A 17356-nucleotide genomic window follows, 5' to 3' on the forward strand; every position below is an offset into this window, starting at 1 on the left:
ACAAAATTTCAAAATAGGAGTTATATCAAACAGGTTCCAGCATTGCTCAGAGAAGTCCAGAAGTAATCACCTAAAAAAAAAAGAATAACCAGATGCTGACCTAATGGTTCCGAATCAGAGGAATAAATCAGGCACTTATTGTCAATTTGTTAGTAAGAACCATACCGTGATGATGGATGCAAAAGATTAGCGCAAAACCATCCTTGTGAGCAGCCAATCTTTGCATAAGTGCTCTACATAATTGTGAAAAATGTCAATTAAACAAATACATGGAACATGTCTTTACATGCCACTCAAGCAAGAAAAACAGACAATTAAACAAGTGAACATGTTGCATGAAACAATCATAGGGTACCATACAACATTCATTAGAAAAAAAAGAAAAAGCTCCAAATAACTGTTGTTAGAGTATTCCACAATCAGGATGGATGTCGATATTGCACTATCATATTTTTCAATTTTCTTTATCCCATGAAAGCTATTTCCAAGTTGGTTCATGAGTATCAAACTGTTGCTGACTGCCTAAGTACTTCTCGACAGGTGTGTTAAATTGCTTCGCCACCAAATCTCTGGTGCCTAATCTTAGTCAGCCTACATTTGTCATAACCAGTACCTGCCTGTTTAGAAACCTAACTCCGCCACCTCAGTCAGCTGTATGACTGAAGTGGTTTTTTCTAGGAGATATTCGCCTCTTGGACAAGAAAAACTATGCGTCTCTTTCCATGTCTCAATATGTGAATTAGAAATTTTAGAGTATAAGTTGTGGTGACAAATTTGGGCTTCTTAGGCAGTTTTTGAGGGTCAAGGTTACTTAGCATCTCGTTCTTGTTTTTTTACCTTAAATGGAGCTTGTTATTGATCTTTCTTGAATGTACTTTTTTATGATAAGGCTGTACAGAAACCTAAGTTTTTTAAAGAGGATATTTAAGCATTACATGATCAGCTATTTTCTGATTGCACTCCATTTAGATATTGGTGTATAACATATCTCACCATAATTCATCCACATATAATCGATCCAATTCACCCAATCATTTAATTTGAGCAGGCCCCCACTTTTGTCCACATAGCTTACTGTATATCAGTAGATATGTTCCACATGCTATCTCCTTAGCTCTCTTGTTGACTTCTTGCCTAAACCTCAAGTTAGACACTTTAGATGATCACCTAGGATTATGTTGGTAACCAACACTCCACTATTGGGCTTGTGGGTAATCTGGAGTAGATTACCTAGAGGTCATACTTATATAATTCCAACAGTATTCAGCTTGTAAACACATTGATATGTCCTTTTTACCTTTTTTCTGCTTTCAGGAAACAGAGAATAGATTGTAAGGGAATCTGAGTTCATCCTTTTCTAATTTTGTTCCTTATGTTTGCATAATTGCATATTGCTCTACGTATATGTCATCTTTTTCTTTTGAGGTAAAGAATTAGGTCAGTTTTGCTTCTTGCTTTGAACCAATATGCATCAGAACACCTAATACAAAGTTAAAAATGGGACACTACGTAACAAAGAAAATTTTCACAAAGAAATCAGCACACAGAAAAGTAAAATGTTTTGCCAGCAAAAAGGAATACAAAATATAAAATGGTGCACAACTATATACAAGGATATAGACCAATTTTAGAAACTTTCTTGGTCAATACATTAAAACATCTAAAAGATAAAAATGAAACAAAATTTAAATTAGTCAATTATACATTTTATGCCGTGACTTAATAGTGCAATCAATTTAGATTTCACAATTTTGTGTTTTGAACAAACAAAAATAAAAGAAATTCTTTGTGACAATAAATGTTTAGTGCCCTTAGTCATGTCAGCCTATTTTTTTCCTATATAAATTTCTAGATTGTAAAGTTTCAAATGTAATTACATATTCTTGCAGTTTTTTTCCTCTATAAAATTTATCAAAGATAAAATTTTGTAGAAACCGAATGTGTTGAGAGAAAAGTGCCAAAATGATGTTCGGTAAGTCCCAAAAGGTCAAATAAGCAGAAAAGCAAGGGTAACATGTTTCTACATAAACATAACGCCACTCAAAGTGCCAGAATATAAATAGTACATGACAAACTTGAGCAACTGTGAATTACAAAATGAGAACTCAATAGGTTGATATAATTGATGGTTAAAAGAGAAGAAAAAAGAACTATATGTATTACCAAACTTCAATAATTAAGGAAGCAAGAGGTTTCAAATTTTCCATAAAAATAATGTGTGAAAAAAACCTGGTTGACCAACTGATTTTTGAATCTTTCTGGGTGCAGCTTCCTCTCAGAATGAAATTCATAGGATACTTGGGCATCCATCCCTGTCATGTCAAAAATACAAAGTCACCCATTTAATTCACTAATATTATAAAAAGTGCTTCTAGATCCACATAGCATCTACATGTTTTGTCATCTATTCGTCTATTTCATTTTAAACAATTTGACTTTTAAATGCAAAAAACATCAGCAGCCAAAGGTATCAAATCATATTGCTCATCCACCCACGAGCTCCTTGTCATTGCACACAAATTAATGATACTTGAATTACTGTACATTGATTTAATTACACAATTGTGATAACTATTAAGCATTAATCTAGAGAAGCAGAGATCATGGATAGCATTTGCTTGGGTAATTGGGTGTCTCTATGAGTGAAGAACCTTGCCTTCTATCTATGGTAAAAGAAGGTGATTAGCATGATACATGAGATGTTCGCATATGATGCTTCAATAAAGAGAATCAAAATATACGGTCTAAAGAAAGATTGTTTACCCATGCTAAAGTAGTTCCAAAATCCACCACGAAATGTGTGATAGCCATCCTGTAAGAAGTCATAGAACATGAAAAGTAATGTCCATAAACGATGTGATGCAACATCATAGACATAAAACAAGACAAGGGATCCACCTATAAATATACTATCTACATGAATTGGAATCAGTGCTCTGTTTGACAATGGAAGTATACATTCAAAGTTAGTTCTAAAAAATAAAACTTAAACTAATTTTTTGCAGACCTTTTCATTCAAAAGAGTGATAAGATCAAAATAATTTATAATTCCATAGAAGATCGTAATTAAGGTTGCTTCCTTCATTAGCTTCATAGCAGAAAGTCCATACTGAAAAAAGAAAAATCATGCACATTGTTTACAAAATAACATAGCCAGTGCTACAGGTGCTATGCACCTCAAAGCAATTAAAAATTAAATATTAGAAGTTTCTTAGTTAATGTTAGAAATTTATTATCATAATTTAGTAAAATTGGAATTTCTTTTAAACTTTTTAGAATTTCAGAATATTTGTTCTTTACTATTGTAGACACCATCTAGAACTTTTGACTCCATAGCTCATCAGATAGCAAGATGTCTGAAAGCATTGTCTAGTAAGTTATCAGGACATTGATACCATTTGCACTAGAGAAAGTTTCTAAATTTTAGGTGATAACATTCTATTCTCTCTCCCTCTCCCTCTCCCTCTCCCTCTCCCTCCTGCCCTTCTGGTGACACTTTGCCAGAATTCCATGGGGTTGCCACCATCCAACTTGGTTAGCAGCACAACAAGATTGTGGACCATTGGTCAAGCAGAAACACAAAACAAAGACTCAATGCCAACCCATCACCCCCACATCTAAAGAAAAGACAACAGTAAGGTATCTGGGCCTGCTTTGACAAAGTTCCCATCTACATCCTGCAGAAAGTAGAACCTTGTCTGAATAACAAGATTCACAGTATAAATGCCCTTAATGACACATGGCAAGTAATACTGCAGAATGAACATACACTTTATGGAAAAGTATGTGTATGTGTTTTGTGTGTGCATGTACCGTGTACTCAACAGCAATACCGTGTACCCAACAGCAATACCGTGTACAAGCAAAAAATGAGGTGAACTTGCTAACATCCACTAAAACTAGCAGAAGTGCATTGGGATAGTAGCATGATAATCTTTTGGCATTTTTATAGGGAAGAAAAGAATGCAGCTGCTTTAAAAAGCACAATTTTCAGTTTCCAGTATGGAATATGCATGCCTTAATACCATATGCAAACATTACCTATAACATTTTGTTAAAATGTACTCAATGTATTATATATATATATATATATATATATATATATATATATATATATACATATAGGAGATACATATACATATATGTCCTACATATATGTATATGTATCTCTATGTATATATACATAGATACATATATATATTTATATCTCTCTTTGTAAAACCCAATAAAGGGTATTTTTGTCATTTTACCTTTTACACATATTTCAATTGAAATATGGTTGTATTTTTGTACTTTTTTTCTTTTCTTTTCTTTTTTCTTTTCTTTTTCTTTTTCTTTTTCTTTTTCTTTTTGTACTTTTTTGTACTCACATTGGGGGGCCCAATGTAGTCGTTGGGCCCCTCCAACGGTCACAAATGTGACCGTTGGAGGGGCTCCAACGGCCACATTGGAGCCCCTCCAAGTGGTTCCATTTGTGTATTATAAATAGGGGACTTCCCGTTGTATTTGTATCAAGCTTGAGAACTCAAGCTCTCTCTCTTTTCAAATATAGAGATTCTTTACATGCCATTGTGCATATTTGTGTTATTTTATGCCTTTGTGCATATTTGTTCAAGTGTTATTTGAGTGCCTTTGTGCACATCTCTTGTGAAGTATTAGTGCTTGTATGCGTATTGTCTCTTTGTAGACATTTTCACACATTTGTCATTCCGATAATCATATATCTCTGGCAAAGATATTTTGTAGTCATAAAATTTACTTTTCATCTGTTCCTTTGGATTTGAAATTTGACCACTTGTTACATTCTAACCAATTACAACACTTAAAAGAGAAAACTTCTAAGAATTTCATCAATGATAATACACCAATTGTATTTTTGCATACAATTTGCTATTATAAAATGAATCTAAAACAGTGCATAATTCAGTAAATCAGAAGATAGGATGAATCTAGTTCCTGAATTCATAAAATAAAATTGCAGATGCACACATAATAATATATGTATGGGTTACCTCACTCATTGAATCTGTGTGGGATACACGCTTAAATGCATGCAAAGAATGTGGCAGCTCTAGAGGTGCAATAGGATCACAAGTGCCTTCTGCTGGAGCTTTCATCCTCATGAGAATGTGCCAACTACATAGTAAAGAAAAGAGATAAATGGGAAGTCCATTTTTCCAATACGTTCATGTTGCAATATGGTTATTTCTAAATTATTATTTTGTCATGCTACAAACCATGGTTTATGCAAGTATTCTCAAAACTAGTTCAATATTATTGCCTGACTTGTAGAGTTGCACTATCTTTAATCGAAGAGGTATTGGGTTCAAATGCCACAATAGATTATGTCCCTAATTGGTTCATTGACTTAAAAAAAAAAAAACACTAAGACAAGCATGAGGCATCATTGTACACAAATGTTAAAACTTAAAAGGGTTAACCTCAGTATTGCACCAATACTGTAGTTTTAATATCACTGCAATAAGGCATGTGTGCAACACAGATGATATAGAATCGAGTATTCATGACATACGCGTGTAGACCTTGCCAAACGTCTTGGTCAAAGTCATGTTTGCAAGAGCATCATAATGGGAAAATTACCTAGCCACAAAGATTCTACAGTTAAAATTGTCGTCAAACCATTAGCAGCCAAAAGATAATTCACTAGAACTTTGTAATCTGCATAAATTATGAATCCAGAAAGAGTATATGTAAAACTTCATTGCGCTTGACATAACCAAGTTATGAAGTTTTAATGTAAGCATGGCTCACAAAGAAAACACGAGCAACAGATATTTTATTCCGACTAACTAGCTAAAGTATTTTGGTAACACCAACCAAGTGAGTGCTTCATATGCCTGAAAAAATTACACCAAGTAAATACAAAAATTCCAGGTAACATATTATCTATGCTGTATTCTTTCAAAATTAATAATAATCTGCCATAGATGCAACACGGAGAATGGTCTATCCAAGCAAAGTATGCAAAAACAGGATATTGTATGACCTCTTTTTGTCATGACAAGTTGGGGAATAGCCACCTGAGAGTTTTCTTATCTGAGAAGCCATGACAAAAAATAGTGTGACTCTATCACATAATACTCAAGGTTTATGAAACGTGGGCCACTAGTTTCAATCCATAGTGGCTCTCAGTCATTTATCGAGAAAACGTAATCTACTTCAATTTTTGTGAAACATCTAAAAAAGATGGGAGAAAATATGGATGTTTTAGTCTCTTCTAATACCCATGCAGACTTGAAGACCAGACCATTACACGGCCCAATAATCTGACTTATAGCCCCTGTAGATGAAGCAACGTCCAAAGCATCTATATTACTAATTTGCATAGGGAACACCCAAAACAGAGAAGATTGTCCAAAAAAGTAGGAGAACCAGGTTATAGTCCAACCTTTTCTTTGTGACCAAATCTTCCATAGGATAATGAAGAATGTGAGCATTTAATACAAGAAACATGAGCTAGAGGAGCCCAAAACATATAATATACATTTAGCAATCAGTGAACTTCTCAAACAATGTATATTTAAGAAGACATTTATTTTACACATAAGAATATGCAACCATCCTATGATCTTGCCATGATGCCAACTAGATTACTACAGTGGCTAATGCAATAGCTATCGCGCGGATCTTTAGCCACTCCAAAGTATAGAAAAAAAATTACACAAAGTAGCTGTGCAGATATCTTTAGTTGATCCAAGACTGAGGAAATGTATACATGATTATTGGTCCAGGTCACCATAAAACGCTATTATGGACTTCTCTGTATCAACAAAGAAGACTTGTTATTACTTTGAGTTTCACATGATATTCTTGTTTCAGTATCGGAATTTACATACAACACAGTGAAAAGCACTAGGTGGCAGGCAATGCTTAGGCATTGAATTGAAATGCAAAAAAAATTGTTTTATATAGGAAACTTGACCAAAAAAAGTACAAATATATGAAACATACATGAATTTACCAAATTAAATTCTAGCCTGTTTATTAATGTTGTACATAGAAAGTTTAATGTTTTCTTGTTAATTTCCTCCGTACAGCTTCATTTCTTGCCTAGTGCCCACCTTATGTGTAAACATGGTGCTGAGCAAGCACCTAGGTTGTCTGAGACCCTTAGGAGAGTGTCTAGGCATGCTTTGAACCAATAAGCATATGTGTTTCCTTGGAATTTGCTGCTTTTAGGTTCTAGTTATGACAATAATGCACTATCTGAACTATTTTATCACTTCAAACTGTGGTGCAACTGTTGGCTGTTGTTTATGCAGATGGCTGCAATCTTGGTCAAGTATGAAGTTTTGTGTACAACCAAATAGGAGTACCCAATGCACACTGAACCACTATATAAAACAACTTAGAACTTTTGTAGCATCATAACACAAATGGATTTATAATTTTATATAAACCAGGTGAAAGAAACTTATGTTCATTCCAGAGCTTGTACATGGTTCAAGTTGGGAACACAGTTTTAGAGCTACCATGTAATCCACATTTTCTGTATTCTTGTTAATGGTGCCATTGAGGATGGTGAAGATAGGAACTAAAATTATGAGCATAGGAAGGCAGCAGAAATTGAATTTCAAGAGGAGACTGAAGAAGGTAATATTTTTTAAATGCCTTCCATGAAACTTTAGTTTGTTTAACTAGGTTTGTTAGCAACTTTGCTTCAATTAATACCTCTTACCACATTTAGGTTATGGAGTATGTCATCAGACAATATTTTGTTCTTGCTCAATTTGATTTGTAAAGAATTACCAAATATGGACAAGTCTAAGACTGAGTAACTACACGATATTGATGCAGGAAATATGCAGTCCATGACAAACATAACAACATCGACATGTTAAGGTGCAGCCAACTAAATATTCTAATAAATGTAAACGGCTTATCTGAGCACACAATTGACTTAATGTGATACAAATGATACGTTACCTCAATATCATAACTTTGACTGTAATGAAATAGAAAATGGGCACACACAAAGCCACTAAGGGTATAAACACAAGCCAATAAGGCAAGAGAGCACAAGCCACTAAGAGAAAAAAAGGACACACAAATAAAAAATATTTATTTTATTGATCTCACAAAATATGCATACATTAGAAGAAGGGGAGATCCCTTATATATACAAAAAAGAGGCCACTAACTGGACGTTAGACTAGTCTAATGGCTAGTCAAAGGCTGGTCAAACCAGTCACAAAATACAAAACATAAAAAAATTAAAAGGGAAAAAATAAATACAATAAATATATGTAATATATATATATACAAAGTTCTTGTGGTCTCAATGATATGACGGTATTTTCTTTCGACTAATCCATTTTGTTGGGAACTCTTGGGGCAAGATCTCTATTAAAGAATTTTGTGTTCGTCAAGATAATTTTTAAAATCATTGAAAAAATATTCTCCTCTGAAATCGAATCGAAAGATTTCAATATTTGCTTTAAAATGATTTTTGACAAGATTATGAAATTTTTTAGAACAAGAGAATACATCAGATTTTAGTCTAAGGAAATATATACAAATGTGTTTACTATAATCATCAACAAATATCACATAATAAGAAACACTACCTTTAGATACCACAGGAGCGAGACCCCATACATCCGAATGTACCAATTCATATGATTCTTTAGAGACAAAATTAGTTGAACCAAAAGGTAATATCTTAATTTTTCCAAGGTTGCAATCTTTGCACAAAAAGTCCTTTTGATTACAATTATTTTCAAGAAAGGGGAATAAATACAATTTTGACATGCTTGAATGTCCAAATCTCCTATGCCAAGTTTTAATATCTTTCTTTTCAATATGGTTACAAAATGATTTGTTTGGCAAGCACAAAGAATCCATGAAATAAAAATTTTGTCTCCTTTGGTCTCGCCCAATCATTTTCTCTGACTAGAGATCCTGCACCCAACAATCACTAGGTGAGAAGATGATTTTGCATCCATGGTCCGATATTTGTGAAACTGAAAACAAGTTCAAATTTAGTTTGGGTTTTACTCTAATATTTGGTACATGAAAATTTTGGGTATTTTTAGAAAAATTATTTAAAATTCTCAAACTTTTAATCTTAAGGGATGTTCCATCGGTTGTGGAAACATAAGAATCATTTGAATTTGACTCACATTCTCTCTTGTCCTGTATGTTTATAATAGAAGGAATACTTCCTCTATGAAGGAGAGCGGACTTGGTGACCTCAAGCTCGGGTATAAGCCCATTGATAAATTGGTAAAAATGTTTCGCTTTGATTTGCTTTTCATGGAGCTCAACATCCAATGGACAATGTCATTTGTGCTCAAGCAATGCTAACTCATCCCAAAGGACAAATAAAGCATTATAGTACTCATGAATGCTCATCTCCTTGGATCATAGTAGCTTTTGTCATGTAAATTGTAGACATGAAATATTTTTGAGTGAATACATCACTTGAAGGTACTTTATGCATCATTAGCATAATTGTATTTTGCCAAGCTTGCACACTTCTTTATGTCTACACCACTAATGAACCAAGACATAATTTTTGAATGGCCCATCTTCCAATCCTTACATTTTTTTCTCATATTCGCTAATAACTTTGTTTTTCTAGTCCCCTTGCAACGCCACCTCCTTTCCATTGACGATCTTTGTGAGGATTAGTTTAGGCTGTTTATGAGACCCGTCTATCAAACCCTACAATCCCTTACCCCAAATGTGATACTTCACAATAGATGCCCACATCACATAATTGGAGTCATCAAGCTTGATAGGGGGGGGGGGGGGGTGATGGTAATAGATTCATTGTCCTTCATTATGAGGGTAAAGAAATGTAGAAAGAAGAAGAGAGAAGAAACAAGGGAGACGAACACCACGAGTTCACGAACACATTATCACCACAAGTTCTCGTTCACACGAACACTTTGATCACCAATATCCCAAGAATCAAGAGCCCAAGGCTCTGATACCATGTAATGAAATAGAAAGCGGAAACATACAAAGTCACTAAAGGTTAAACACAAGTCAATAAGGCAAAAGAGCACAAGCCACTAAGGACAAGAGAGAACACACAAATAAAAAATATTTACTTTATTGATCTCACAAAATGCACAAAATATGATAAGAGAGGTAGATCCCCTATATATACAAAAGAGAGGCCACTAAGTAGTTGTTAGTCTAGTCTACCGGTTAGTTTGACTAGCCGTCTGACTAGTCCTAACGGCTAGTCAAAGGCTGGTCAAACCAGCCACAAAATACAAAAAATAAAAAAGGAAAAATAAAAAAAGGGGGGAAAAGAAATACAATAAATATATGTAATATATACATATAGTATATGCATTATATACTATGTCACATAGGTGTGGGTGCGGATGCAGGTATGGGTGTGGATGCAGCAATGAGGCGCTTTAAAAAAACTTGGGTGCGGGGAGGGTATATATATATAATTTTTAACAATTTTAAGTTAACATTACGAGTATTTGTCTGCATTTATGTATTTATATATATAATATAGATAAAAATGGACTTCATTAGGGTTAACTGAATCTACTTTTGGATAGAAATGGACCTCAGTATGGTGGACTTCACCTAACACAAAGGAAGTTGTGTCCAAGTGTCGCACCCGTCTGTGTGCGGGTGCGGTGCCCTGTTAGAAGAGTCTGTGTGAGTCGTGTGACATAGATTATATACATATACAATCAAAGTGTATAAATACATATATATATATGGATATGCATACATGTGAATATATACATATATATACATATTAATATTTAACATTGACAACATTAACAAAACATCCCTTACAAAGCTGGAATTTACATAATAAAGGCCAACCAGCTTTCAAATTATACTGATACAAAGGAAAACAAGTGTATATGCATTCCATGAATATCAATGCAATACATTCCTATCAGAAAGACAAGTCTCTGAACAATCAATCATAAATGTAATATAAAATACCTATCTATTTTCATCTCCTTTGCCTTCTTCACTTGATCAAGGAAAAGCTTTACAGATTCCCGATCTGTAGCAGGATTTTTTTTTCCCTGCAAAATCACTTACTGATGGTAACAAATATGCCAATCTATACTTGCATGAATCATATACTGTGCTTATCATTATTCATCTCAAGTGAAAAAATGATGGAAAACAAACAGGTATAGAACACCCAAAATACTAATTATCAACTGTTGAAGAATGCTGTCTGTTTATCTTGTAGTTCACCATTGGGAACGAGTACCCTCTTTTATTTTGATACATGGAAGTTTCAAAAAGGTACAAAATCCTTTGAGAACAACCACTAATGAGACCAATAAATGAGACTTGGATATGCTGTTAACAATTTTGTTGGACATCTCAAGATAATTTTTGGGATATAACACGTCTAAAGATAATTTTTGGGATATAACAGTCCTTTAAAAAACCTCTCTTCAGACATTAAACAAAACTAACCAACCTGATTTGCTGCACATGTGATGTACAGCCTAGTAAAGATCAATGCCTATGTCACATGGGTGCGGGTGCAGGTGCGGCACTTCCAAAAAACCCGGGTACGGGGGTGAGGCAAAAAAATAATATATATATATATATATATATATAGAGAGAGAGAGAGAGAAGGGGGGTCCAGGGGTTCCCCCCGGCGCGGTGAGGAGTCCTTGCAAATGCCCATATCGAAAGCTGCCCAAGTGAAGAGGTCGGGGCTTCTTATTGCTTTGTGGGCACTTGGTTGCCTCTTCTTGTCCTTTAATACAAGTGGTTTCGCCATTTATTAGGAGCCACGAGTCAGACTTTAAAAAAAAAGGAGAAAATGGCAAACATGAATTTTCTACTTTCACGAATCTAGCAATTCCAACTTCCTAAACCCATCACGGCCTTTATTTTTCACCACAATTCTCAAGAACTCGTTTGGAAAAAAAGTGACAAGTCCCATGCAGCACAGATGTACCTGCTTACGAGAATCGGATCTGAAACTTTCTACCAAAACTAATTAAATGGATTCAGGTCGATCGAACACCTAACCCGATTGGGAAGAAAAGAAACACCTCAAGCCTCTCATTGGTCAAAATTTGGCTGACATGAATTGAATAGTCAATAGTGCAATTGATTCATTGGTCAAAATTTGGCCGACATATTATTTTATCGGGTATAATTCGGGTCTGGTTCATGTAAATCAATTGAACCCCGGATCTATACCTGGTATAATCATCATAAGTAGACAATGGCTCGTCCATAATCATATGGCTAGGCTTTGGATAAACGAGGTTGGAATTTAAACTTTGATCATAACAAAAAATTGAAATTAATCGAGAAATAAATTTAGGTGTACATCATAGTGACAAAAGTTTAAAACGAGAAATTATTGCACGTGTTTTCCTGGTGAATTTTGAATGATTTTTTTAATCTCACGTTCTTTTAGTCAAAATCACCACCAGCAGTAATTAAACTAATACTTAAAACATAAAAGGCTAAATTCGAAAAGAAAAAACCAAGCTATATACCATATTAAAGGCTTTACTCGAAAACACTCAATCAAAGTAATTGAGTTCCACTTCCCAAGGCTTCGAATTTTGAACGTTTTTTCTTTTCTTAATGAGTTACTACTTTCCAAAGTTTGTTTTATGGAAAACCATCTAAACTAACAATTAATTAGCCTAAAATGATGCACATTACTTAATGCATATTAATTAACTCTGATTTCTAAAAAGTTTAATTCCATATTGGACACAACAATTTTCTACTACATAACAAGTAGAAAGCGATATTTTCAGCATATCATGATTTTATCGTTAATTCTTTCAAGAGCGATTATTATTTCTTTTTTTTTTTAAATTCCGCAGCCCATTTCATAGGGCAAATTTTTTCTTTTTAAATCCAAAAAATGGACCGAAATGACCCTGGGTGCAGTCAACGCACCCAGGGTCGGGTTGACCGCACCCGGTGCCGCACCCGCGTCAAGTCGTGTCGACGCGGGTGCAGCACCCTGCTAGCCGAATCCCTGTGACATAGATCAATGCAGAAGCATTTCCCTAAAACAGTTTTATTTTTGGTGGCCTCATTCTTAATGCTTCAGGAAGTAGAAAATACAGCCTATATACTTAACCCTGGTGCATCAAGAAAGAAGACATCTTAAATGACACAGCATGCAAGTGTGTCTAAGAACAGCTGCCACGGAGATGGATGTTCCATTTGCTAAAAGATTTTAATCAACCAAGAGCACAACCTATTGACAAATGTCACTGAAGTGTTGCAAGATCATTCTTGGTTTCCTGATTGTGTATTTTGCAATTTACAGTGAGTAATACTATGTGTGTATTATAGTACAAACGCAATATCATTTCCTTCATAAGAAATGAACAATGAGGAGGCCTAATGGATCACGATCCATTGTGGAATTATGAAAATTATCAAAATACACTCCTGGAGCTTGCTTTAGGATATACATCGTTTAGCTTGGCCCATCATTTACTTCAGATCTACTTTACTATACCTGAGACACTTCACTTAAGGACTCTCCTACTGAGAAAATATGGCTTCAGAAGGTGGATCTTCCACTTCTAAAAGGATAGATGATTCCCTTTCACTTAAATACCAATTAGCCAATGAGATGTCAAAATGCTCTGGGATTTTTATCACTGGGAGCTGCATGGGCTGTTTACCTCACCTGTAGCCAGTCACTGTTAACTGTATCGGCTCCAGAAGCAAGATGCACAGTAATATAACAGATACATACAAAGTATGCAACTAAGCCAACCAACCACCACTTCTTGGTAAACTTTGTGGTGGGAAAAATGCCTAAGATAAACTGAGGAAATTCTCTGGAAGAATGTGATATTCCTATGATGAGTTCCCACAGAACTTAATCGATAAATTTCCATCCAATATTCATCAGCATTTCCTCTCTCCAATTTCAAACAAAAAATTGAGTTGTTTTCAAAGATTTCCATGAGATCTCCAAAGGGAAACTTTCCCACATCGCACCATCTTCTCATAGAATGGTGCATGTATCTCAACATTTATTTGTTGGCTTGTCTTTTCTGTTATATAAGTGCTTGATCTTAAGAATTCTACAGTTTTTGTTCTGCATAAAAGCAACATCCTATCTAATTCATCAATTTGTGAGAAGATACTGATTACTGATCTTTCACTTGTTGCCACACATTGGCTGGCAGAATGACTTATTCAGTGGCTTCAGCATGTGAATTTAAAAAAATATATCATCTCTAGTGTTCATTCTCTTGGCAACAGTACTCCACCTTTTGACAACTATGTCACTTCAATTTTGCTCATTTTAGGCCTTCCATCAATAGTATCCTCATTAACAAAAGGTTTACTGGTACCACAATACAAACAAGATTTTCAGCTTTCATTTAGCATTTTTTTATGTTATTATGCTCTTTTCTTTGTTTTTATATGCGTCTATAGGAAAATTTGTAATTTAATTCATAGTTAACTCTCGTTTTGGCTAAGGCAATCAGTAACTAGTATACTGAACAGTATCTAAATATAAAAGCATTGAGGCTCATTAAACAAGTGTACGTTCAGATAGACTTCCAAAACTAGATAATATACCAGTTTGGACCTGACTAACTTTTTCAGTGTTGACCAAATATTGTTTCTCACAATTTCATCTCGTTACTATTTCTTTTTATAGTGATTTGAGTTTTCTGGCTTTATTGCTTTTTTTCCTTTTCTTCCATTTGCCATTTTTCCTTTATTTTCTTCCAAATTGTTATAAGTTTTCCAAAAAACTTCACTGAAAAGGGACCTAACAAAGCACAATAATTATATTTAAACCACTATCTACCAATCAATGAATTTTACACCGAATTGGCATAATGTCCATTGGACATAACATAGACATGCAAATGAATTATGGATTCTCGAAGAATGGTCAAGGTTTCCCTCAACATAATGTCTTTCATTCTTCCAAATTCACCCATAGAAAGAACGTTTTTTAGGAAAGAAAAAAAATTGAAGCTTACCCAACCAAACGAAAATGGCAGATTGTTCCCAGTTCCTAGAGGAACTGTAGCTACAGGAGGTGGCTGAGCAAGCTTGAGATCACATACTACACCAAGAATCCAACCTGCTGTACCATCCCCGCCTGCAGCCTGTATAAGCATGGCCACTCACAGTTAATCACAAACGTACCCATACACAGTCAAACTAAACTGAATTTTCAAAAATAAAGAAATCTCTTATAGATTGAACGAACTGAATCTCCAAAAGTCGTTCTGGGTTGCAATATGTCTATGAAGCCAAAATGACCTATGGAAAGAACTCACAATTATTCGCATCCTCTTCTCAATATCAGAAACAAAGTAGTAGCCATTGGCCTTAAGTCGTTCTAGGTTGCCATAAAGCTTGTGAAGAACCATGTCAGGTGCATGCTCTCCCAAATCAAAAACCTGAAAAGTAACGTGAATACCAGATCAGACATCTTTCTAGAATTTAAAACTAATATCCTCTGTTTCTCTTTCTAATATTCAAGAAGGAATTCACCAGTTCTTACTGGGTCATCCTGCTTTGAGTTAGAACAAATTTTACATTCAGCAATACAGCCACCTAACTCACTTGAGCTGGATTAAGAAGTGTTTGGTACGTTTTGAGCAATTCCCCACCAAGCTGACCACCACTTCTGGAGTTAATGAACACTAGTACTGGACATTCTGGCGTGTACGACATCTCCTGAATGCTGGCTTCAGAGTCGATTATGTAATCCGGAATATAGAACTCCTTCAGGAACCGAGTAGTATCTGAACTGCAGTCAGCCATCTCTGCCTCCTATTCTTATCTAGCAGCAGACTTGTTAAGTCCTGTCACAAATTACAATGAACACTATGAGGACCTTACATGAAAACACAAGAAAATTTTGCAGTCTCACGTTTAAAAATGACAAGCATGTTACTTCAAACATGAAGGGAATTGCCTTGAGCAGGTCCAGAAGAGCGAAAATTTTATTGGGAAAAGTCTCGGGAAAAGTAAACAGATTAAAAATACAAGAAATGAACTAAATTAAAATATTAATCACGAGTTTTCTCGAGATTTTTTGATAAAGTTGAATAAATAATTTTTTCCTGTTTTTTTTTACTACACAATGGTAATTTTTTCAGCACACGGGGTTCTGATTGTTTAGCAAAACATCATCTTCTTTTAACGATGTTCTCGAGAAGTATTCAAATATTCATCACCAAGGTGCCTCCTTATAATGAAATCACATGTTTGGATATCACCGGAAACGGGTTCGGATTAGGAAATGAATTTGCTCTACATGCCTTTTCTCGCAGTGGAGGAATGACAACGCCAAGAGGGCGTTTTGGAGTAGGCAAAAGTTGGACGCCAATTGGTCGACGAATTTCCACTGTTCGTGTGGAAATCAACTTCTATAGAACTTGAAATCCGCAGAACTAGAATACCCGGAATTCCAAATTCGCACTAGACTGCACAATTTCCTTTTCCACCATATCGACTGAATATGACGGATTCATCCAAAGAAAACTATTTCCACAAGAAAACGAATTCCGTAGACATGGGAATCCTACATTTGCCGTCTCAGTGGAAATACAACAGGCACACCAAAAAGAAAATTCCAGGAAATTGTCATCCCACTGTCCAAACCAAACGCTCCGTGACGGAAAAGGATAAAGTCAACGCCCAATTCGGTCCTCGACCAAGACACCACGGACATTTTCGTTCTACCGCATTTAAGATCCCGAAAACAGAAAAATCTCCAAAATTTAAACCCTATAAAAACAAAGGAAAAAAAAAACTCAGCGTGACTAGCGAAACAACAAAATGATTTTCAACGGAAACGAAAGACCGCGACCGATAAAAAGAGGTCGATGGAGATCCAAACAGAATTTCAACGAGATGAACAAGGAAGAAAAGAAGGGAAAAATTCAAGGAAATCGGATCAACCAATCGCCGGAAAAAATCAGACTTACCACGATCGAATTTTCGTCTAAACTCCGGCGATCGAGATCGGGTCGTCGTGGGATCTTCTTCTTCTTCTTCTTCTTCTTCTTCTTCTTCTTCTTCTTCTTCTTCTTCTTCTTCTTCTTCTTCTTCTCTCTAGCTTGGGATCTGAACCAGGAAGCCCTAGAAGAGCGTCGAGGCGATCGGGGTTCGAGCGTCGAATCTGGCACAGAGGCGGGAAGGAAGCAACAAGGAAAGGAAGGGATGGAGGAAATGTAGGGACCGCGGTATCTCTTTTCCCCGTCGCGAGGGAAAATGGTTCTCTTCTTTCTTTGACACTGACGAGCCAAACGGGGATCGCAAGGGTGGAAGAGCGAGAATATAAGGCGCTACCCTGACTTTCGGTTGCACCCCACATGTAGTTCATGCACCCGTTTTCGTGATTTTC

The 17356-nt window shown here is 35.4% G+C and overlaps 1 protein-coding gene across 1 annotated transcript in view; it reads right to left on the reverse strand.

The window, feature by feature from the left end:
* Window positions 1–16989, reverse strand: part of LOC149822975 (diacylglycerol kinase 5-like) — a 38573-nt gene extending 21584 nt beyond the window's left edge. The window contains exons 1-9 of the mRNA XM_089981343.1: window positions 16938–16989; window positions 15568–15809; window positions 15279–15401; window positions 14976–15104; window positions 10954–11039; window positions 5013–5136; window positions 2764–2812; window positions 2230–2312; window positions 166–233 (exon numbers count right to left, since the gene is read on the reverse strand). Of these exons, the coding sequence (XP_089837469.1) occupies window positions 166–233; window positions 2230–2312; window positions 2764–2812; window positions 5013–5136; window positions 10954–11039; window positions 14976–15104; window positions 15279–15401; window positions 15568–15768 (863 nt within the window). The 5' untranslated portion in view covers window positions 15769–15809; window positions 16938–16989. The remainder of the gene's footprint in view (window positions 1–165; window positions 234–2229; window positions 2313–2763; window positions 2813–5012; window positions 5137–10953; window positions 11040–14975; window positions 15105–15278; window positions 15402–15567; window positions 15810–16937) is intronic.
* Between the last annotated feature and the right edge of the window lie 367 nt (window positions 16990–17356).

The sequence above is a fragment of the Nuphar pumila genome, chromosome 11, assembly GCF_984573655.1.
Source record: "Nuphar pumila chromosome 11, dmNupPumi1.hap1.1, whole genome shotgun sequence".
Classification (NCBI taxonomy): domain Eukaryota; kingdom Viridiplantae; phylum Streptophyta; class Magnoliopsida; order Nymphaeales; family Nymphaeaceae; genus Nuphar; species Nuphar pumila.